Raw genomic sequence first — 25,143 nt, 5'->3', positions numbered from 1 at the left:
AGAATCCCTAATCAAGTTTCTTTGGGCCATTCTACAAGAATTATTGTCTTCATGGGTTGCAAGATTTCTTCACCCTTTTTTTTTTTCTTCACCCTTCTTTGAAAGCACCCTTTTTGATAACCTTTCAGCACATCTTAGTTTTTGCAAAGGACTTTCACAAGGATTTGTAACTCATTATTCATGATAATTTTGGGAAGCAGGCCTACTAAGCAATGTCTATTTTATAGCTGCCCAAGCTAGGGCTTTGAGAGGTGAAACAGTTCACTTAGAGTCACAGTGGTGACATCAGGATAAGAATTGGGCCAGCTACCCAGTTCCAGTGAAAGAGTTGGCTTAAAGCTCATTATTCAGAAAACTAAGATCATGGCATCTGGTCCCAGCACTTCATGGGAAATAGATGGGGAAACAGTGGAAACAGTGTCAGACTTCTTTTGGGGGGCTCCAAAATCACTGCAGATGGTGACTGCAGCCATGAAATTAAAAGATGCTTACTTCTTGGAAGGAAAGTTATGACCAACCTAGATAGCATATTCAAAAGCAGAGACATTACTTTGCCAACAAAGGTCCATCTAGTCAAGGCTATGGTTTTTCCAGTGGTCATGTATGAATGTGAGAGTTGGACTGTGAAGAAAGCTGAGCACTGAAGAATTGATGCTTTTGAACTGTGGTGTTGGAGAAGACTCTTGAGAGCCCCTTGGACTGCAAGGAGATCCAACCAGTCCATTCTAAAGGAGATCAGTCCTGGGTGTTGTTTGGAAGGACTGATGCTAAAGCTGAAACTCCAATACTTTGGCCACCTCATGCGAAGAGTTGACTCACTGGAAAAGACTCTGATGCTGGGAGGGATTGGGAGCAGGAGGAGAGGGGGACGACAGAGGATGAGATGGCTGGATGGCATCACGGAGTCAATGGACATGAGTTTGAGTAAACTCCGGGAGTTGGTGATGGACAGGGAGGCCTGGCGTGCTGCGATTCATGGAGTCGCAAAGAGTCGGACACGACTGAGCACTGAACTGAACTGAACTGAACCCAGTTCTGTGCTTCTGCTCAGGGCCCTCTTATTCCACTGCCTCTGGCAGGTCACCAGTCAAGCATAGCAGGAGCCGTAGCAGTCCCAGATGCCATTGGATCTTCTCCCACCAGCATTTCTGACCTTTCTAACTCCCCCATGAAGCTATTCTAGGCTGTGACAGGTCATTTCTATTTCCTTGGCTTAGATTGGCTTTTGAGGATGAGTAAGAAAGGAGACGCCCTATTTTTAATGTTTGCTATTTTTAGTAAGGTATTTAAGTTACTCTTAAAGACGCATGCTAACTCCTGGAAACTTTAATATTATGTTCCCTGAAAATATAATATGCTGAAGTAAGTCCATCTATTTTGGTTTATCCATAATAAATTACATAATACAATCCCATGATTTAATTCTCACTACTACCTTATGAGGGTAGGACATTATTTACTTACTAATTCTTTCCAGAACTATATGCTAGGTACCGTGCTACAGGATCAATGCTGAGACATGGTACAAGGCATGCATGGCCCCTACACTCACAGAACATAGTCTAGTGTGGGAGATAGCCAATAAATGAATAACTACTCAAACAAAAGACTGCAATTGTGGTGAGTGCTGTGAAGATGAGGTATGTAATGTTCTGCAAGGGTAAAAGAGACAAATATGACCTAGGCAGGACAGCTGGGAAGACTTCTTTGAGCTCATAAGCATGACAGGAGCTAACCAGAGAAGAGGTCGGGGTGGGACACAGTGTTTCAGGCAGAGGGAACAGCATGTGCAAAAGGCTTTCACTTACAGACTCAGATGGCCAGAACACAGGTAGCGAAACGTATATAAAGTGATGTTGATAAGGTAGCTAGGGGGCCGACTCAGGGGCTCTTCTACCATCTTAAAGAATTCATCTTTCTCCTGAAAGCAAAGGGAAGCTACCAAAGGGTTAAGGGGACGGAGTACAAGACTAGCTCCTCTTGGCTGCCCTGTAAATAATGGCTTGAGGCAAGAATAAATTTGGGAAGCCCAAGGTAGCAGCCTTCTTCATTAGGTCAGGGAGAAATGGTGGTGGCATAGACTGAAGAAGTGGCAAGGAAAAAGAGAAAATAGGCATGATTTGAGAAATCTTTACTAGATCAACAAAACTTGTGGACAAATCATATTGGTAGAGGTGAGGGGAGAGGAAAGGGTGGGGACTAGAAGGATATGTTAAGAATGGATGCCATTCATAGTGATGGAGAGAAATGAAACAGGAGAGGTTTTGGGGTTAGGGGAAAATCATGAGTTTGGTCTTATACATGTTGAGTTTAAACTGACTTTAAAGCATGCAGAAAGAAAAAAAACAAGTAGCTATACATAGAGTTCAAAGCTTGGAGGTACAATCTACACTGAAGGTGCAAGTCTCTTAGGTCAGCTGTTTAAGGGTTTTATTAAGATAGTGGACATAGAGTAATTAGGAGCAGATAGTGAGTGAGGAGAAGGGAGCCTAGAATGGAACATTGAGAACTTTAATACCTGATGACTGCCTAGAAGAGGGAAGTGGTGCTCTGAGAGGTTCAGTAACTTGCTCAAGCACAAACAGCAAGTATGTAGGAAAAAAGGAAAGAATCTACCTCTGGCTGACCTAGAGCGCAAACTTGTAACCATTATCTTCTTTTGGCTACTTAATCTGTATTTGGATTGAAAATATCATTTTGGGTTTGAAAGAAGTTAACAGCTGTAACAGATTACCTATGTTAGCCAAGAATTGCTAAATAGTCCCATTAAAATACACAAGAGAGAAAAACTGGTGTTGTTTTGAAACTTGAAAAACATGTTATCTTCAAATGCTTCCTCAGTGAGGTGGCAAAGAAGCATTGCATGGTGAAAAGTTGAATGCACTCTCAGAAAGTTCCTCTTGCTGAGAAATGTACTAGATAGACAGGTCAAGTAGTAATGATTATAAAGCTGTATTTCCCAAAATGGAGTATAGGAAGTGCTCCTGAGGTATGCAACAGGGGGAAAAGTGATAAAGATGTTGCAATTTCAGCTAGTGGATTTGGGAAATATTTTTAGATATTAAAACAGACACAGATATCACTGATTAGAATGCAACCTTTGCATTCATTTTAAAGACAAGCTAGAAGTCCCCCAATTTCATATCTGTAGTGCTAACCCCCCACCCTATTCCCTTGGAAGTACCTATTCACTTTCTGCTGGAATTAGGGATACTCCAGAGGAAAGACTGATATGCAGTGTTAGAATATAACACAGGATCACCTTCCAATTCTACATGAAGCCTCAAAAAGAGACCAGTGTATCATGGGAACATTTCGTGATTGTTTAATCATTTGAGAAGTGCAATTAGAGAGGTTGCTGACAAAGGTTGGTTTAGTCAAAGCTATGATTTTTCCAGTAGTCATGGATGGATGTGAGAGTTGGACTATTAAGAAAGCTGAGTGCTGAAGAATTGATGCTTTTGAACTGTGATGTTGGAGAAGACTCTAGAGAGTCCCTTGGACTGCAAGCTCAAATCAGTCAATCCTAAAGGAAATCAGTCCTGAATATTCACCGGAATGATTGATGCTGAAGCTGAAGCTTCAATACTTTGGCCACCTGATGTGAAGAACTGTCTCATCTGAAAAGATCCTGTTGCTGGGAAAGATTGAAGGCAGAAGGAAGAGGGGACGACAGAGGATGAGATCGTTGGATGGCAACACTGACTCAATGGACATGAGTTTGAGTAAACTCCGGGAGTTGGTGATAGACAGGGAAGCCTGGTGTGCTGCAGTCCATGGGGTTGCAGTCGGACACAAGTAAGCAACTGAACTGAACTGAATGCCGTGAAGATAAAATGAACTGAATACTGGCAGTTTATGAAAGTTTCCAATGTACTCTTGAATGGTTTTATTCACTTTCTCACACTTATTGACAGTGAGAATTGTAAAATCACAGAAAGTACTGCTTTGTAGGGAGATCAGTAGTATTTCAATAAAATATTTTTGTTCCCCATTTGTATGAAATATACATTAATTTCAAAAAAACAACTTTTTAAAAAGTACATATTCATGACTTACCTTTCCAAATGATCCCTGCCCTAATACTTTTAAAAGTTCAAATTGGGAAGGATCTGCCTTTTCATGTCCTTCCTTTACATGATGTGTGATTGCAATTTCTTTGATACTGCCTTCTTCCTGTTGATGCAAATATAAGGGGATAAAACAGTTAGATCTACTTCCTCTGGCTATAAGTCAAGCAATGTAAATTTAGTGTATCATATTAGAAATCCTCAAGTTAACATTATATAAACTGCCTTTACTGACCCATCAAGTAAAAAGAGAACACATGTCAAGCAAATATACTTTAAGTTAAATGTCAGAGACAGAATAATACCAGCCAACCACACAGGCCAGTTAAACCTCTACATAACATTAGCACTGAATATTTTCAAGTCTTCATGCTTCCTAATGGAAATAATCAGAATAATTAGTTTCATTGGCTGAGGGCATAGGGTGTAAAGAAGTCTGAAAACAGATCAGACTAATCTGCTATGCTCTGATATGTGGCTGTATCGGGTAGAATCAATACTATACACAAAAAAACCTGATTACTGGGGAGAGGGGTTTGAAACATATTCCAAAGTAAATGTGGAAATTTCTACCCTCAGCAAGGCCAGCTGAATTAGCATGGTGAAATTTATTGTGTTTGAAATATCTAAGTTACTTCCTGTTTCTAGGACAACCTGAGATCTGAGAGGGGAGAAAAGGGATAACTCTAAAACACAACATCAAAAAAGATTTAACATTTGGATGGAGGATTAGACAGAAAAAAAAAAAAAGGTCTTTCCAGCATGATGGAACAGTAGAAGATCTTAGAGTTAAGAAAAGGATACTTAAAGATGGTGGTTGTTTTACTATATTTGAGAGAAGGTGTCAGAAAAGAAAGGCTGAAAATACATATAAGTATACATATAATTTCAATTATTTATTTACCCTGAGATCAGAAGATTAAGTACACCTTATTTAATCAAGACACATAAAAATCAGCCCAAAACTACAATAAAACAAAACCCAACAAAACAAGAGACATAAGCTTGTCACAGACTATTATCATACTCTGTATATTTTAGCACTTTTTTCCTTGGGTTAAGTGGGATGTAATTTATTAGTCTGCAACATTTTTTCATATTATATTTCATAGAAAATACCAACTACAATTACCTGTCACAAATAAAAACGCAACACAGGCAGGGAAGAATTACTGATTATAAGCGTTCTGCATTTTGTCACAGGCATTCAGGATCAAGCCTCATTCCACAGTGTGAGCTACAATCAGGCCACGGGTCTCACAATAAACAGCAGTTACTATTCAAGAAAAATTTCATTTTTGATGACTACCCTTCCTTTCCTTTGAAGAACCGCACTAAGCACCTACTATGTATTAAGCACAGTACTGGGAATACCTTTCATTCTATTTCCAGTAATACTGTCTAGATGTAATCCGTCATTACCTTTCCTATAGGAAACTGAAACTAGCTTGGTCACTCATCATGCCACTTTTTGCCACTGCCACTCCAATTCATCCTCCTGATAAATTCATTTTCTGAAAGTAGATGCTCCAGTTACTTGACCAACTGCTCAAAAACTTCTCCAAGTTTTCCCAAATTAAAAGCACTGCTTCACCTTGGCACTGGAGGTCGTCTGCAACATGGTCTCAACTGCCTTTTCTGGCATTATTTCCCAACATTCCCTTATACAGTCTTTTGTCAAGCTGGGTTATTTCCTGTTTCCTAAATTTTTTGTCTTTAAAATCTAAGTAATACTTACACATGGGTAACAAATCAAATAGTGGCAGAATAGTTTAAGATGAAAAGCAAGTCTCTTCTCACCACCATACCTAAGCTTTAAAAAAAATCTAATTCTTTCTGCACTAACTTTGATAATTTTTTAGTTTATTAACTTTACGACAATGCCTACTGATTTAAAAATACGATGAAGGACTTACTTATATGCCACTTCCATCCATCATCTTCTTCCCTACTATCTGATAATTATTTTCACAAAACCCTCTCGTTTTTTTGGTAAGTTTTAGACAGGATCCTAACTCTTCACTTTGTAAGAGGGTAATAGTGCCCATACATTCTTTTCCTCAAATTACTCCCCACCTGCTGATAGCTTCTTTGTATTAATATTTAAGGTTGTATTAATATTTAATATTAAGAAAATTAACATCCTCTCTTGTAACCACTACCAAATTCTTCTTGCTCTCCCCAAAGCCTGATTCTAAAAGCTGAACGCCTATACAAGCAGCAGCATTTTCATGACAATACATTGTTCAAACGAAGGCTAGGAGGTTTATTAAATTTCCTCTCATACGGTCCCTATCAGTGAGTTCTGGGACAATCCAAGGGGACTTGAAATCTTAGGTTTTAATCATACTTTCTATTCTTCTGAGAGCCTTTCTTACCCTCCCTCAGGAAGGGTTGTTCTCTAGACCTTGCTGCATAGGTATTATCTTGGGATGTATCTTCAGTGCTTTCCTGGTTTAATTTACTATTTTCAGTTTCCCACGTTTCTCTCTTTCTTAGATCACTCCCTTCTAAACTTCCTAAGAAAAGTGATGTGGAAGAAAACTTTCTGGATCTCGCACATCTGAAAATGTCTTTATTTTGTCTTCACATTTGTATAGTTTGGCTTCCTACCAAATTTTAGAATAAAAACAACCTTGCCCAAGAATGTTGGCGCCATTCGTCCACTGCCTTCTAGCAGCCAGCGCTGCTGCTGATGCTAGTCTGATACACACTTTTTAGTACGTGACCTGGTTTTTCTTTCTGGAAGTTTTAAGAATTTTCTCTGCTTTTGTATTTCTGAAATTCCACGCTAAGTGAGATAAAAATGGTCTCCTCTCCTTCAGAATGCTAGATGCTTGGTGAACCTTTATAATCTAAAGACTTGAATTTTTTAACTCTGGCGGAATTCTAACATTTCTTTGATAAATTCCTTCCAACTACTCTTCAGGGTTTCTCTTTTTACAGCAACTCTATCAATTGGACATTGTATGTCTGGAATTTAATTCTCATCTTTTTTTCTCTTGGTTTCTGTCTCTTTTCTGAGAGACATCCTTGACTTTATTTTCCCACCTTCATACCAAAGTTTCTATTATGGTAAATCTTGTTTTAAAATAAATCTTCAAATCCTTCTTTTCTCAGCTTCTTTTTTTAAACAGCACTTTCCTCCACTCCCCTACCACAACCTCCCCAAAATGGATGCAATCATTTTGAGGATATTAGACTTTTAAAAATCTTTTTCTAAATTGGGAGTGCAGAGAATATAAAAATCATCCTTGGGGGTAGAGAGAAAAGATCAATGTCTATGGCTCAAGTTCCAAAACCTTGCGACTGTTCTATTCCCAACACATTTTTCTGTTCCTTCCCAGTTGAAATTTTTACTAATCATATCAGTAAACCATTTTCTATCTACTTTTATGTATAAGTGAAGTCACAGTAGCATAACAGGCATGATATCCTTGGTTAGTATCTTGATTCCCAAATTGTGCTTTATGTTAGAGTCTTTCCAAGCTATCGGACCATGAATATTTCAGAAATGAGCTTGAGGTTCAATTAGGACATTATACTAATGCTTGGGCAATCTTGGATAACAGATAGGAAAGCAACAGCATGCTCTTCCAGCTCATATTTGGAATCCAATGAGATGCAGGGAAGAATATCAAATTTCTGAAGACATTGATAACCAAGGACAGACTGACATTCACATGTGACAAACCTATCTTTATGTCACTAAATCAACTGTTATTGAAATGAATCTGTCATATGAAAACACAGAATTACAGCCTGATAGTTTGTAAAATTGTGTTTTTGCCTGTAAGTATACAGTGAAGCAACTATAATTTTATGGGAAAAGAATTTTGTCAATGAGGTAGAGTAGAACTATACATTATAACCATTATAATTTTTCTGTGAGGCTCACATTTTTACATTTTCTAGCACAACTGCACTTTAACTGATATATGGATACCTGCCCATTCATTGGAGAAGGCAATGGCACCCCACTCCAGTACTCTTGCCTGGAAAATCCCATGGAGGGAGGAGCCTGGTGGGCTGCAGTCCATGGGGTCGCTAAGAGTCAGACACAACTGAGCGACTTGACTTTCACTTTTCACTTTTATGAATTGGAGAAGGAAATGGCAACCCACTCCAGTGTTCTTGCCTGGAGAATCCCAGGGACGGGGGAGTCTGGTGGGCTGCCGCCTATGGGGTTGCACAGAGTCGGACACGACTGAAGCGACTTAGCAGCAGCAGCAGCCCATTCATTATCACAAAAACTTAGCTTGAGTATTTAAAAAAGTTGTAACAAATTTCATATTTTTATTTTTACAAAGTCCACATTTATTTGATAAAGGTGTACTTGTAGGTAAAATTGTGAGGCTGGCAGCTGGTCTACATCACAATCCTGTATCCTTCATCTACATTCCCTGCACTTTCAGACACTTGGCACTCCAGTCTAGGTGTTCAATACTCTCAACTTATGAATGGGAGTTAATTCGTTCATCCATTTAAACATTTATTTATTGAGCACCTAATACATGACAGGCACTCTTCTAATTGTCTGAGACATATGATAAATGAAACAGAACAAAATCTTTGCTGTTTTGGGAGAGACCTAATAATAATAATAAGTAGTAGTATTACTACTAGTAATAGTAGTTATAGTAAGTTCATCTTAGAACATGATACATACTGTGGAAAAACGATATTAAGTTGGATAAGAGGGATCAGAAGTGCATGGATGGAAAGAAGGCCTTGCAATCTGAAATAAAAACACCAGGGCAGGCTTTACTGAAAAGACACTATTTCCAAAGGAGTTAAGGGAGTCAACCACCTGGGGGAAGAACATCCAGGCAAATGGACAAACCAGTGCGAAGGCCAGTGTGGTGCACACAGGGAAACTAGTGTTTGCATCAGGGAATGAGAAGGAGAGGAAGAAAAGGAAAGGTTCAAGAGGGGACTAAAACTCAGGCAGCTCTTGTACTTTTCCTTCGTGACTGCCTGGTCCTGATGGAAGTGTTTCTGATCTATGACATATTCTCTTAGGGTCCTTCCTTTTTGTTAGAAGGCAATTCAGATTATGGGCCCAGTATGGTGCTAGGTATTAGCAATACTAAGATACAGAAAAGTAACTGCTCTTCAGGAATTTACCCAGGGTTTCAAAGATGTACTACTGGGTAAACACTTGTTGAGTATGACCCTGATAGATAAAATAAAGTCCGTTCAGTTAAAAAAATTCTGTAATTTTTGGAATTTGTAAAGAGTATCATTTTAGACATCACAGAAAAATGGCAGAAGAAAATTCATGGACAGATGGATCTTTTGGTGCTCCTCCTGTCACAGAGAAAGGTCACCTCGTTTGTTTCCCAGGACCAAGAAAAGGTCCATTGGTTTTGTCTTAAATGGTCTTTGAGGTCTTTCCCTTAATAGAGAAAAATTAACTCAATGCTTCCTTTCCAAGTTGAAAGGGAAAAAATAGAATTTTGTTCTTAAAATATTTTTTAAAAGGATTAAAGAAAAGGAACTGAAATTGATGCTGCCTACCTGAGTTATAGAAAACATAATGTTTTAGCATCCAAACATCAAAAAACCAAACTGGGTGACATTAACTGATTTTGAAGAGTGATTCAACATTTGGCATTATGCCCTGCCTTGTATACATAATTTCCTTTTTCCTCCCCTCCCTTGAGTCAGGAAGTGTGTTCTTAAGGCATTTGTATTTTTAAAATTGTTTTTAATGTCAGAAAACACTGTTGAAGCTGGAAATAAAACATTTAAATATTCCTTAGTAAAAGCCAATAAATAAGTATTTTCTACTCATGGATATGTAATCATTTTGTGGCCTAACATAAAAAAAAAAAACTCTGACAAATGAAATTATAAGATTATATTTACCTCTTAAATATAATCCAAAATTAAATACTGCTCTCTATATAGATACTTATAGTTCCATAATACACATTTTTTAATTTTAAAAAGATATGTTAATTTTTTGGCTGTGACACATAATTAGGCTGGTTATTCAAGTTGTGGTGAGAAACTACATTTTAATTTATTCTAGATTACAATTTGACCAAATCCAATTTACTTGATTTGCTAATGAATGATAAATATGCTCAACATTTCTCACTTAATCAAATTCTTTAAGAGAGTATTCCAACCAGTTTCTTGAATCTATGCCTGAAAAAAGAGCACTGATAGTTTCCCAGACTAATATTCTCAATAACTGCTGCAAAGAGCACTAAGTTTTCTCCCAGTCGGGAATCCTGATCAACAAATTTAATTCTCTTTAAAGAGCAGCAGGATATCACAATTCTCATGGGAAAATATCAAATTGATTTGGGCATGCTTTTTAGATTAAATACAATGCAAATTATCATTTTAACAAACACATTTTAACAAAGTTATACTTTGAAAACTGTTCCTACTCTAAGATAAAATTACCTGCTTAAAATATAATTGATTAAAAACTTCAAATTTTTAAAAGACCTAATTTCAACAAAACTCTGCTTTTAAGTCCTTAACTGTTTAAAATAAGACATTCTCCTACAATGTTGCTTTCATTATTATTACATGGTAATCTCCTAAATATTAGTACGTTTCCAATTTTGTTCAGGCCTAGTTTAATACTGAGAGTTACAATACAAAATTATACACATTAACAAGATAAAAATTACTTTAGCACTAAAAAGCCAATGTAAAATAACTTTAGAAAATACACAGAGTTGAAATATATAGTATAAATAGCTGGCTTAAGTAAACAGAAATAGCATCCTTTAAATGTTCCTTAAGAACTGGTTTTGAATTCTGAAAAGCTACTTAAAAGAATATATAAAGTAAAATAATTGTTTAATTAGTGTAATTATACTTAGCTCCAACCGAAACATTTTGGTCTTTAAAGAAGATAAACAAAGCTTACCTGTATAGAGCGAACACGAAAAGACAGAAATTTAAACATGGCTACGAAACCATGATGGTGATAAAAGAATTTCTGACGGTAAAACTTAAGTTAGAAAGGGAAGGCCAAGCCCCTGCAAAGTTTTCCCCTACTAGCTGTTCCGGCAATTAGAAAATTTCCTGTCAGGCGGGTCCCGAAATGCTAGAGAAAGAGGCCTGACAATTTTCCTGTGGTAAAAGAAAGGAGAAACGTAATGGCGAGGGCACTAATGTAGCTGATAGGTAGGGAGGCCAGAGCAGGAAACCAAAACAGATTTGCTGATAGCAAAATCCTGTTGAAATGTTCATACGCCTGGTTCCCAGAAATCTGGACGATTTTCACAACCAGTAAAATGAATGTTCTTTTATTTCAGAATCCTGAGATAGGTTGGTATTTCTTAACTATATGACACTTTAAAAGCAATGGAAACTAGTCAGCACTGCTAAAATAATGTCATCGATTCACATGTGAAATTTTACCCTGTGTATTGTTTATACACGCACTCCAAAAGACAGTTTCAAGACTACTTTAAGGTTACATGTAGACATGTAATGGGTGTTCCCCGTCAATGAGGAAGAGTTTCTGAACTATGGGAAGAAAATGACCACATGTAAGGAACTTTTTGACTGTGATTAAGGACAGATTCTTCCTATCTTAAATGAAAGTAAATTACATTTAAATTCTTATTGGTTTCTAAACATCAATTATCAACCAGGTTAAAGACTTCAAGGCCCACAGTTAAAATTCACATTCCTAGCTGATAAAATCTAAATTAAAAAAAAAAAGTCCACTCCCTGGGTTATTAGTGAGCAAAAGGAACATTTACTGAAGTAAATCTGGAAAAGAAGGAAGGGTGAAACTACCATACAATCCCCTACTCCATTTCATCCTCTAATAGCTTCCAGAAGTTCTTCTAAGGTAATTTTGCTTTGAGAAATATTTTTTAAAGTATGCCAATATTCAGACATGATCACTAAGACAGTGTCATTTAAACAAAACCAAACGACAGAAGCATCAAGATCTGTGGGAAAATATTTAACGTACACAATCTATGTGGAACCAATAAAAACCTCAAATGTTAATCTACATGACCTGTACCAATATCATAAAAATCATCGAATTTTCAAGAACTGAAGAACATCTAGAAATCAGCAGGTTTGATCCAAGCATGAAGGAACTACGGTGAAGGCAGGCACATACTTGATGACAGAGCTACCTACCACGAGAGCTCAGTGCTGCTGTCCTGTATTGAGCAAATATTAGGGGGCCTATTAGGTGTTACAGACACCATGTGAAAGGCCACGGCTCCTTCTGCTAGATCAAATTTTTATGGCCGTGTACAGTTGAAGAATTTTTTTAGAAGTTACTCGATTTGAAAAATTATTCTATGTAACCAAACATATTAGAATCACCTGGGACTCAAACAAACAGTCAAGATAAAATTTTCAACTCTGCCTGGGAAACTGCATGTCTCTTGAGTAAAAATGCATATCTTAGTTTTTCAGCAAGGAAAGCACTGAAAAAGTTTTCCATCAGAACATAAACCCTCCCATTTCCCAAAATCAATTACCTAAGGCTGCTTACAATACTGCAAAAGGGCAGCAAGGCCAGGACAATCACCCAACACTGAACCAGTCTCTCAACATGAGGCGCTTCTTAAGACTGCCAAGAAGAGGCAAACATCACAGTTATTCTACAACCAAGGTTATTCTACAACCAACTAAGGTGCACAAACGAAACAGGAGTGTCCCCATACAGAGCAGTCACCAACTTTACTCTTGTAATATTTAAGAACAAGAGCAACCAAATAACCTTTTTTGAATTTAAAGGGTTGGTCTAAATTGGCTTTAATGACTAGTGATGCTCAGGTTAACAATTCACATTTTACTGCGAGATATGCTTTTTAATATTACCCCTAAAATATAAAGCAATATTTCAGACACCAAAATCTGAACTAAGTCTTCCTCAGTTGAAATGATACTGTAATTAAAACAGCATGGTACTGCTGTATAAAAGATAAGCATAGTGACAGAAAAGAATGGGATGCTTTACCTCTGAGGGTGATGTGATGGTATTTGGCTACCTGTTTAGAAAATGCAAGCATAAAGGAAAACATTGATATAGATTTGGTTATAAAATTTAAAAACTCCTTTACATCAAAAGGCACCATAAACAAAGTTAGAAGAGTAGCTCAATATATATCACTAAACAGTTGCTTTACTTGGGTGTTAGTTATCTCCTAATCAGAACAAAAGCTCTTTAAGTCCTTCAGGACATTGTTTATGGCATTTATTAGTGTTTAAGCATATCCCATTGTCCCTACCAGATTAATCTTTGGAACAGGCACCATACTTGCTTGTATCCTTATAGCAAACACCACATAGGACAAACTCAAATAACGGCTGCCCAATTAAGTATCATATACTGAAGCCTGAAATGGACACTATTTGTGTGGTTGTACCCATGAAACTAGATACTACTGTTAATATTCTCCTGCCTCTAACTTTTAACTATCTTTAAATTTATCTTTTAAAATTTTCAGCTAGTTTTTTCATTTTTGTGTCTTACTGGTTTTATCATTCACCTTACTATTTAAGTAACTTTCATTATAAAAATTATGCATGTCCAGAATAGAAAACTTAAATAATAAAGATACACAAAAAGGAGAAAAACAAAAGAGGGAAAAAATTCACTATTTCAATGCTCTCTAGTTTTTTTCTGAATATATACATGTACACACTTGAACCATACTACAGAATATTATCATTTTTTTTTTCTGTAGAGGGTCAGAAAAAATGGCTTTCCAAGTCATACTGATGTCAACACCGCCACTGCAGCAGGAAGAATGGGTGAGGTTGTGTTCCAATAAAACTTCATTAACAAAAATAGGGGGCAGGTCTCAGGTATAGTTTGCTGACTCTTGTTTTCTATGATTAAATCAGCCTCAATGTGTCATTAATGACTGCGGAGGATTCTACTATATAAATTCCCTGGGGTGATGAGTATTTATCTATATCACTGGAATGTCTCCATGTTTTGTGTACATTCACAGTTTATCAGAAATAATTTCTAGAAATGGCACTGTATTTCCAGAGGTAGTGCATGCGAAGCCGCTTCAGTCATGTCTGAATCTTTGCAACCCTATGGACTGAAGTCCACCAGGCTCCTCTGTCCATGGGATTCTCCAGGCAAGAATACTAGAGTGGGTTGCCATTTCCTCCTCCAGGGGATCTTCCCGACCCAGGGACAGAACCTGGGGATCCCGTGCTGTGGGCAGATTCTTTATCGATTGAGCCACCAGGGATGGCACCTTCTAAAGGAGTATACAGCATTTTAAATTTTCTTGATCCTAACTTATTTGGCAAGTTGTCCTCCAGGAAGAACCTAAATAATAATGAGAGAACCATATCAAGACCTCACTCAGGCAAGGGTAAACTACAGCCAAGCAGGGCCAGTCAAGGGCTAAATCTGGTCATGCCCATCACTATTTACCTAACAGCTCCTGCTGGTTTTGCCCTACATAATGGCTACCACTGACGTGAGTGGTTGTCACAAAGCCTACATGGCTCACAAAGCCTAAAATACTCACTACCCAGCCCTTTATAGACAGTTTGCTGACTCATGGTCTTGAGTCTTCCAACAGAATGAGCAGCAAATGCAAAAGCCCTGAGATTAGGAAATCAGCTTAATGAACTCAAAACACAAAGGAAAGATCTTGGTGGCTAGCAAGGAAAGAGAAGGAAATGGGGAGACATGTTTGGGCCGTATCAAGCAGGGTTTTACAGACTATCAAGAAGTTTGGATTTGATTTCCAGTGTAATGGGAAGCTAAACTGCCTCATTTTAGGCAGCAGCATCAATACTGATTCCCAAAATCTGTAAGCCCTTTTTGGCTTTTTCCTTTCTAATCTAATTTCCTTCCCTTCATATTTAATCCATCAATAAATTCTACATATTTTTTCTCTGAAATATACCTCAAATCAGTCTATTTCTATTTCCTCTGACACTGTCAGTACAAGCCATTATCATCTAGCACCATCTAACTGATTTTCCTTTTTACAAATTTCTCCTATACAATCCTTTTCTTCACAGCAGCCAGAATAATTTAAAAACAGAAATCAGACTGGGTTGTACCCCTATCTCACATGCTTCAATAGCTTCGAATTCCAGACTAAAACTCAAATATCTCATAGTCAATGGAGCATAAAGCAAACACTAATAAATGCTACCTTGATCCTAACCTGGGAATATACTCAGAAAATCATTCAAATACGGTTATCAATATTTGGGTTTAGACATATTTTAATCATGTTAATATGAGATGATTTCCTCTTTACTAAAAGAAGAATGAATATTCAATTTTGTAAAATGTCTTACTATCTATTAATACAATAAACTTAGTTTTTCTCCTTTGACTCACTGATTTGATAACTTAGATCAACAGATATCCTAATATGCTTGCATTTCTGGGAAAATTCCATTGCTTTACTATAAATCTGTATTTGATTTGTAAATTTTAGAAGGACTTTTGCATCTGTATTCATAAATTAAATTGGCACAATTTCCTTTTCTGTGTTCTTTCATTTTCAGGGCTATGCTAACTTTATAAAACAGGCTAGAAGGTGATACAAATTTTTCATATGTTTTAGGACAATGGCAGTACATATTAGGAGAAGACAATGGCACTCCACTCCAGTACTCTTGCCTGGAAAATCCCATGGCGGGAGGAGCCTGGTAGGCTGCAGTCCATGAGGTTGTTAAGAGTCAGACATGACTGAGCGACTTCACTTTCACTTTTCACTTTCAAGCACTGGAGAAGAAAGTGGCAACCCACTCCAGTGTTCTGCCTGGAGAATCCCAGGGATGGGGGAGCCTGGTGGGCTGCCGTCTATGGGGTCACATAGAGTCGGACAAGACTGAAGCGACTTAGCAGCAGCAGCGGCACTACATATTCTTTAATAACTTAAAGTTCTCCCTTCCTGTTGGTAAAGTCACAGTTTTCCATTCTTTCCTAGATGAAATCATTCAGGTTTTCTTAAAAACCACATATTTCAGCAAGACTTTCATATTAGCATAGAGATATACTTCATATGAAAGTGAAAAAAGTGTCAGTCATTCATTCGTATCCAACTCTTTGTGACCCCCTGCACGGTAGCTCACCAGGCTCCTCTGTCCATGGGATTTCCCTGGCAAGAATACTGGAGTGGATTGCCATTCTCTTCTCCAGGGTATCTTCCTGACCCAGGGATGGAACCCAGGTCTCCTGCACTGAAGGCAGATTCTTTATCAAGTCATCAGGGAAGCCCATACTTAGTACACTATTATGTTTTTTAATCAAATTTAAGGAAAACTTCAAGCTTACATAATAGAATAGTATAACAAACCCTCATGAATCCAGCACTCAACCATAACAATTATCAACTCATGGCCAATTTTGCTTGTAATACTCACTTCCCCCCACTCTCATAACTAATTACTTTGAAGTAAATCCCAGACATTATAATATTTCATCTGTCAATATTTCAGTTGTTATAAAGTTTTAATCTCCTTCCTATTTGTGGTTATATCCCATTTTGCTTTCCTTATCTGTGCATTTCCTTTTGTTTCTTATTTTTCCTGTTTTCTAATTCATCAATTTTGGAATTCAAATTTTTCTCTGGCTTTTTACAGGTTTACCGTGTAGTTCTTTTTCCAGTTTCGTTCACTGAATTCTCAATTCCTTTATTTGAATTCTTATTTAATAATTTTTTTCAAGTATAATTCTAATATCATTTAAGATACTACTATATGCTAAGAACCATGTTTTACATGAAATTATTTCAATTACTTCTCACCACAATGAGATAAGCACTGTTATCCACACTACAGATGAAGAAACAAAAGGTTAGACAGAAGTTAAGGAATCCAAATTAAGCCCAAGTTCAGAAGTGGGAATGGCTGCGATGTTGCTGGTAGGAGCACAGCCAGGCTATTATATCTGGGGAAAGAGTGTGTATATGTATGGCCAGTGGCTGACGTAAGCCAGACACCAGGAGGTGCTAAACCTTTTGATAAGACCCTGAAGGAATACAGTTCAGTAGAGGGTCCACAGTAGAGTTTCTGAACACTTTTTCTATACCACACATTATATTCATCTGGCAAAACCTGAACTCTGGTCAATTATCAACCATCTTCATGACTCTATGACAGCTGAACTCTGCTGGAGAGAAATCAGCTGCTGTAATAAAAACTTAACATGTTCTTAACCAATTCCTTCAGATACAGGGTTGTTTTTTTTTTTTGTATGAATCAAATTTTCAGATACTAATTAGTTTAATATTTAAGGACTTCCATTTAAGTATAGGGGAAGAATTCTGTAGCACACATCCATCAATAAAAAAATGTTATAAAATGCTAAGGTTGTAAGGTTTTAAATCAGAGATGGGAAATAAGTTTCATGACCATCAACCTGAACCAAATGATAGCGGCTTCCTAGAACATGGAGAAGGGTTGCTTCTGAGGCCCTGTCTCAATGGAAAGGGCGCTGTATTTCACTCACAACATGTCCCCTGAGCATGATGTAAGAGCAACAGGGCAGCATCAGAGTCACAGACTGGCATCTTGCAGTAGGCAGCAATACACCCTAGGCGGTATTGCTGGTTTCCTTATTCACTTTTTCCTGCTTAGCCTGGAGTTCTTTTCACTTAGTCATTTTTGTCTAAAATGGGTAAATTAAGAGATCCACTCAAGTACAGAGGTTACAACTTTCAATACACCAGTATTTCAGGTTGAATAAATAAACCACTCACATTTCAAAAGAACTTAATCAAATGAATATTCTTTCTTTCCAATTATGGTTTGGGTCACTCAAACTCTGAAAAAATGAGTATTGTTATAAGCAGACTAGAGCAGAGGAGAAGCAAATTTGGATCAGGGGGATTATATGAGTTAGGCAAGTTATGATTTTTTTTTGAAAGGGAGTGTGTGCAAGTGTGATTTTTAAAAGCTCTTAGGGGAGGAGAGTTACTTCCCTGGTGGCTCAGACGGTAAAGCATCTGCCTGCAATGCGGGAGACCTGGGTTCGATCCCTGGGTCAGGAAGATCCCCTGGAGAAGGAAATGGCAACCCACTCCAGTACACTTGCCTGGAAAATTCCATGCATGGAGGAGTCTGGTAGGCTACAGTCCATGGTGTTGTAAAGAGTCAGACACGACTGAGTGACTTCACTTAGGGGAGGGGAGAAGGGACACTAGAAATTAAAAATAGCCCTGAAAGAGGGTGAAAAATGTAGTATAGGAAATCTTACATGCTTGGAAATTAATGCCATTTAATGCCACCATGCAGTGCTAATTATAATACTATTTAATCTCAGAAATATTTTTCTAAGTGGCATATACTTAAATCTACTAGAGCATATTTTCCCCACGCTCTAAGTGCTAAAATATACTCTCAGCCTATGAGAGTTAGAACCGCAGACAATACTCTACACAATCAGTCAGTAAGTGTCATCAGTGTATCACTCCACAAATGCTCACTGCCAAAGAGCACTCTATTGTACTTTCCTGTGTTGAGTGGGTTCTTCACTGACTATTGTCTACTCTTCTAGGGCTTCTCTTTCTGTAGTTTGTATTTAACCCATAACTTCGAAAGCTACACAAGTGTGTGCTGGACTTATGACTATGAGTGTCATTTCTAGATGTTCAAATCCAAGTTTTAAGAGAGTTTGAGGGAACCTTCAAGGACATGGAGGAAATCAACAGACAACTGGGAACTGGTGAAATTCCCTGGATGCTGTGAAGGCCATCAAATACATCACTGCTGCCTTAGGCATATGTAGACATTGAAAAAACTATTACGAAGTCCCATCAGGAGATTTGAGAAGAATGGGACACTGCCTATGTACCTCTGCCTGTGTCCTTCACAGGGTGCTGCTCTTTAACTTGGCATCTAAGGTCATCTACGACCCATCTCCATTGTATCTTTTAAAACCATTTTTACCATTACTACTTTTAACACACTTTTTCCAATTCTTAACAATCATGCATATGACTCTGATATAAGAGCTACAAAGACTGAGTTGGTATATAGTATTTAGGACTGTAGTAATATAATACAAAGTTAATGTTATGAGCAATTCACATATGCATGGCTATTAGAAATATACAATAAAAGGAACAGAAGGGCCAAAGGGCCAAATTAAGAGAAAGTCATTTCTCAATTTTATCTGAAGCCAGGTCTACTGTCAGCCACAAAATTACTGGATACCACCCTTGTTTCTAAGAGGCATACTTTCTCCCTGGTGAGTAGTCTGAGAGAGCAGGATCAGAGTCAGTCTCTGGGAGGAAGAGGACAGGAAAATTAACACTTATTGGGCTCTTCCTTTGTGCTAGGTATTTATTTATCTCCTTTAATTCTCAAGCCTCAGAAGAACCTTTGCCTGTCACTGTAAGAACCATTACGAGAATTATTTCCCCACTAAACAAGAAACTGCTTTGAAGATTCCTGGATGATTATGGAGACTTTAACAGCTCAGACTCCCTATTTCCTCAGCATGGATCATCAGAGCATGGAGTCCTCTGACCAGATGAGAAAAGATAGAAAATCCTGGAGTCCAGGAAGGTATCCTCGTTTGAGGAGCTATATAGTAACTTATCTTCTACTATGAAGGCAATCTCTCTCTCCCAGCCTTAGCAGAATAAAGGATAAAAATAAAGTCTCTCTAACAGGTAAGGGAGAAGAATAAAACACACTGGCTAGAGCAAGTTAACTGGTGATAAATTCAACTAATTATACATAAATATGAATTAACATGCAAAGATGGCTATTAAAATGCAAAACTTCATTAAACTTCATGGGAAATAGATGGGGAAACAGTGGAAACAGTGTCAGACTTTATTTTGGGGGGCTCCAAAATCACTGCAGATGGTGACTGCAGCCATGAAATTAAAAGACACTTACTTCTTGGAAGGAAAGCTATGACCAACCTAGATAGCATAATCAAAAGCAGAGATACTACTCTGCCAACAAAGGTCCGTCTAGTCAAGGCTATGGTTTTTCCAGTGGTCATGTATGGATGTGAGAGTTGGACTGTGAAGAAAGCTGAGCGCCGAACAACTGATGCTTTTGAACTGTGGTGTCGGAGAAGACTCTTGAGAGTTCCTTGGACTGCAAGGAGATCCAACTAATCCATTCTAAAGGAGATCAGTCTGGGTGTTCTTTGGAAGGACTGATGCTAAAGCTGAAACTCAAATACTTTGGTCACCTCATGCAAAGAGTTGACTCATTGGAAAAGACTCTGATGCTAGGAGGGATTGAGGGCAGGAGGAGAAGGGGACGACAGAGGATGAGATGGCTGGATGGCATCACGGACTCGATGGACGAGTTTGAGTAAACTCCGGGAGTTGGTGATGGACAGGGAGGCCTGGCGTGCTGCAATTCATGGGGTTGCAAAGAGTCGGACATGACTGAGTGACTGAACTGAACTGAAACATGTGAAAAAGGCAGAGGTACCAGAGATCAAATTGCCAACATCTGCTGGATCATCGAAAAAGCAACAGAGTTCCAGAAAAACATCTACTTCTGCTTTATTGACTATGTCAAAGCCTTTGACTATGTGGATCACAACAAACTGCAGAAAATTCTTAAAGAAATGGAAATACCAGACCATCTTACCTGCCTCCTGAGAAATCTGTATGCAGGTCAAGAAGCAACAGTTAGAACTGGACATGGAACAACAGACTGGTTCTGAATTGAGAAAGGAGTACATCAAGGCTGTATATTGTCACCCTGCTTATTTAACTTATATGCAGAGTATATCATGAGAAATGGTGGGCTGGATGAAGCACAGGCTGGAATCAAGATTGCTGGGAGAATTGTCAATAACCTCAGATATACAGATGATACCACCCTTATGGCAGAAAACGAAGAACTAAAGAGCCTCTTGATGAAAGTGAAAGAGGAGAGTGAAAAAGTTGGCTTAAAGCTCAACATTCAGAAAACTAAGATCATAGCATCCGGTCCCCTCACTTCATGGCAAATAGATGGGGAAACAATGGAAGCAGTGAGAGACTGTATTTTGGGGGACTCCAAAATCACTGCAGATGGTGACTGCAGCCATGAAGTTAAAAGGCGCTTGCTCCTTGGAAGAAAAGCTATGACCAACCTAGATGGCTTATTAAAAAGTAGACACAGTACTTTGCTGACAAAGGTCCATCTTGTCAAAGCTATGGTTTTTCCAGTAGTCATGTATGGATGTGAGAGTTGGACTATAAAGAAAACTGAGCAACGAAGAATTGATGTTTTTGAACTGTGGTGTTGGAGAAGACTCTTGAGAGTCCCTTGGACAGCAGGAGATCCAACCAGTCCATCCTAAAGAAAAACAGTCCTGAATATTCATTGGAAGGACTGATGCTAAAGCTGAAACTTCAATACTTTGGTCACCTGATGTGAAGAACTGACTCACTGGAAAAGACCCTGATGCTGGGAAAGACTGAAGGCAGGAGGGGAAGGGGATGACAGACGATGAGATGGTTGGATGGCATCACTGACTCGATGGACGTGAGTTTGAGCAAGCTCCGGGAGTTGGTGATGGATAGGGAAGCCCGGCGTGCTGCTGTCCATGGAGGTCACAAAGAATCAGACACGACTGAGTGACTGAACTGAACATGCAAACATTCCTGGGGCAAAGAGATGGAGGAAGGTAATACCAACCTGTTTATTCTGGTACGGATCAATTTAATTAGATAAATTTTCTAACATTTTGTTAGACACATGAAAGAAATAATTGTACTTCAAGTACATATAGACAAGAAAGGGTTGAGCCTTCAGAAAGCCAGAAAGAAGAAAGGAAAACAGCAATAAATTCTAGGAGATGGAAAAAAGGTGGATTAAGATATGGGAAGGAGGCAGACTGTAGTGCAAAGAAGAAGGAAGAACGGAAGAGATGAGGTGTGAAGTTAAAAAAAAGAAATTCAGCCAGAATGAAACAACTCTCCCAACAGAAATCAGGGGACATATTTAAGAGAAATCATAGGGAAAGTTCCATGTCAAGAAGGTCTGAGTGAAGGTTAAAGGGTCAAATAATGATGCAAGGCTTATATAACCAAAAAGTAGCAGTACCTAGTGTTTCCAATACCCTTTCAGCTCTATTCATTGTTCCCTCTGGTATTTATATGATAGCTAATAACCTTATACTATTTTCTTCTAACTCACCAGTTCAGTCATTACCTTTAGACATCCTATAATAGATGATAACTCATAACACAAGCTTTGGTTAAATCAATATTCAGTCTTTATAAATATTATGACTATGTAAACTCTGTTCACTACTTGAAGGAATATACTATAGTTACATTTCTCGTACACTTTTTTTTAAGTTTATAGTTGTTTTGCTTTAGAACTTGCTTTCTTTTCTTTGTACCTATCTCAAATTCTTCTCTTTGTGTCTCAGGTGAATTTTCAATACTCAAACCTATTGGATAATTCATAACTTCTAATATCTTCTCCCCTGAAGACAGCCCTGCTGGAATTATCTGTCTGCTTCAATTTGGACTGGGGACTGTCTAAGTGGACTGAATAAATTAATCTTCTGAGGCATCCTTTATTCATCATAATGGGAAGGAACTTTCTTCATTGTGCTTTTGCAAATGTTGGGTCTTTTGTTGCCTGAATCTCTTTCCTTTAGTTAACAGTCTTCTACTCTTGGCAGGGCCCATTTTCTAGGAACTTCCAAAGAATAGGTACATGTCTGAAAATATCTTCCTTGAAAATCACTTTCACTAAGCATTTCAAAGGCATTGCTCCTTGATTTTCAACTTTCAATGCTGAAATGTCTGATACTGTTCTTATACCCACTCCTTTATATATGGTATAAAAAAAAATCTCTAAACCTTATCTTAGTCTGTTTGGGCCACTCTAACAGAATACCATACAGTGGGTGGCTTATAATAAACAACAGAAATTTATTTCTGACAGTACTATACACCAGGAAGTCCAAGCCCAAGTTGCCAGCAGATATGGTGTCTGCTAAGGACCTGTTTCCTGATTCACAGATAGCCATCTTCTTGCTGTGTCTTCTCATTACACAGCAGAAGGGGTGAGGGAGTTCTCTAGAGTGTATTTTATAAGGGTCCTAATACCATTCATGAGGGCTCTGCCCTTGTGACCTAACCACCTCCCAAAGGCCCCACCTCTAAATATCATCACATTGGCTTCAACATATGAATTTTGAGGAGACACATTTAGCCCACAGCAAAACTTCTCTTTATCCCTGGTGTTTTGATATTTTATAAGGACACTTCTTTAGAGTAGGGTGGTCTTTCTGACTTGCTTTATTTATTATTACTATTAACAGGCTTTCAGTAAGCCGTTTTAATTCAGAGACCCATGGTCCTCATGTTGAGGGAAAAAAACTTTTTCTGGTATTTTAGTATTCTACCTAATGTAAGAGCATCATTATCACTATAACATTAAGAAAGACAAAGTGATACCAATTAAAATGTGTCACACCTTCAATCATAACAAACATTCTGATTTCAAAGATATTAAGAAAATATGTATCTCATGCTACTTCTTTCCTAATTTCTTCCCCTCCATTTCCCCACTGTATCTTTCTGGAATTCCTATTAGGTAAATGTTAGACTGCTTCTCTTTCATTTTCTCTCCTATTTTCTCTTTGTCTTGTTCTATTTTTTGAAGTTTCCTCAATTTCAGCTTCTAAATATTCTACTGAAATATAAAATATTATCACATTTTTAATTTCTAAGAGTTTCTTTTTCTAACTAAAAAAATAGCATTCTACTTCTGATTTAGAAAATCAATTTCACCTCTTAGCATTCAAAGGATATTAATTTTTCTTTTTCCTGCATTGTCTCTTTCCCTTAAGATCTTATTCTGTCATGTTGGAAGTCCTTCTCAAGTATCTGGTGATATTTAGCTTTTAACTCATATTTAAGAGTGAGGCACTAAGAAGTGGACCAAATATTCTGGAGCTTGTCAACTGGTAGGCTTTCTTGTAGGTTATCTGGCCAAGCAGCCAGCCTTTACAATGAAGATCTCCCATATGGCAGTTACCTGAAGGTCTTTTATCAGGGATCATTGTTTCTTCAGGAAAGATAACTCCACTCTCCTGTATGGAGGATATGGTCCTGGCTGGTGAAATGGGTAGGGGTAGGGTATCACAGTACCATTGAGGAGTAGCCTTTCACTTGATCTCCCTGTTTCCAGCCCAGTGTCTCACCCCACTTACTACTATGCCTGGGCTTCCCCATGTCTGGAGCCTCTCTGGTTAATTTTTCTCTATGAAATACTTTCTGTCTCTTCCAAGGGTAGGAGAGGGGACAGAGTGAAGGCTTTTTATGTCGACATTCAACCAATCACTATTTTCAGCCTGGGCCATACCTCCACTTTCCATAGCACTAGATGACCTCATTCTTGAGCTCTTCTGGGGCTCTGGGGCCCTGAACAAGGTCTCCTTCCTGCTGATATACCCCTTACCAGCATGTAGGTGCTACAATTCCATCTTTTTATGATTCTTTTATCTGCTTTTCACATTTATATATTGTGGTTCAAATAACTGAAGTCTTCTAATTTCAAAGACCACTTTTCTGTTTTTTATTCTCCTTGTTGTTTAGGGTGATGATATCTCAGAGAAGAGGACAAAAACAGCTTTATTTTGCCATTTTAAAACTACAAGTTTCCCTTATGTGTTTTTTGTGTCTCTAACAAGTTAGCAGAGTTCCTGGGACCAAACAGACCTTCATTAAATACTTCATTAATGAATGACTAGATGTAGTCAGAGTACAGACTCAGCTGCTCTAACAAAAAGACCCCCAAATGCAAAGGCTCAAACAAGAGAAGTGCCTATTTTTCTCTCACAGAGCATTCCACAGGTACAAGGCTAGGTTAGAATGAAGAAGTGTCGCTGGGTCCTTAGGTCATTAAGGATCCAAGTTTCTTCTTTCTTGTTATTCTATATCCATTCTATAGTTTTGTTGCGGCCAAAATTAGCTAATCATCACACTCTGCATTCCAGCCCATAGAAGGGGGAGTTCAAAGGGGAGCCAATCAGCCTACAAGAAAGTCCACCAGTCAATGAGTCCCATACATAGTTACTATCTCACAGTTTCTAGGGGCCAGGAATCCAGGCCAACAAACATGTGAGCTTGGAAGCGGACCCTTCTCC

The 25,143-nt window shown here is 38.1% G+C and overlaps 1 protein-coding gene across 6 annotated transcripts in view; it reads right to left on the bottom strand.

The window, feature by feature from the left end:
* Positions 1-25,143, bottom strand: part of RPS6KA3 (ribosomal protein S6 kinase A3) — a 102,120-nt gene that overhangs the window by 45,323 nt on the left and 31,654 nt on the right. For 5 of the 6 annotated variants that reach the window (XM_018043795.1, XM_018043793.1, XM_018043791.1 and 2 more), the window contains one exon: positions 4,060-4,176. In XM_018043795.1, the coding sequence (XP_017899284.1) occupies positions 4,060-4,176 (117 nt within the window). Of the gene's footprint in view, positions 1-4,059; positions 4,177-10,965; positions 11,052-25,143 lie in introns of those variants that run through there. The other variant, XM_005701006.3, reaches the window with a different exon arrangement.

This window comes from Capra hircus (assembly GCF_001704415.2).
Source record: "Capra hircus breed San Clemente chromosome X unlocalized genomic scaffold, ASM170441v1, whole genome shotgun sequence".
NCBI lineage: Eukaryota > Metazoa > Chordata > Mammalia > Artiodactyla > Bovidae > Capra > Capra hircus.
This window is presented reverse-complemented; position numbering and strand designations above follow the sequence as displayed.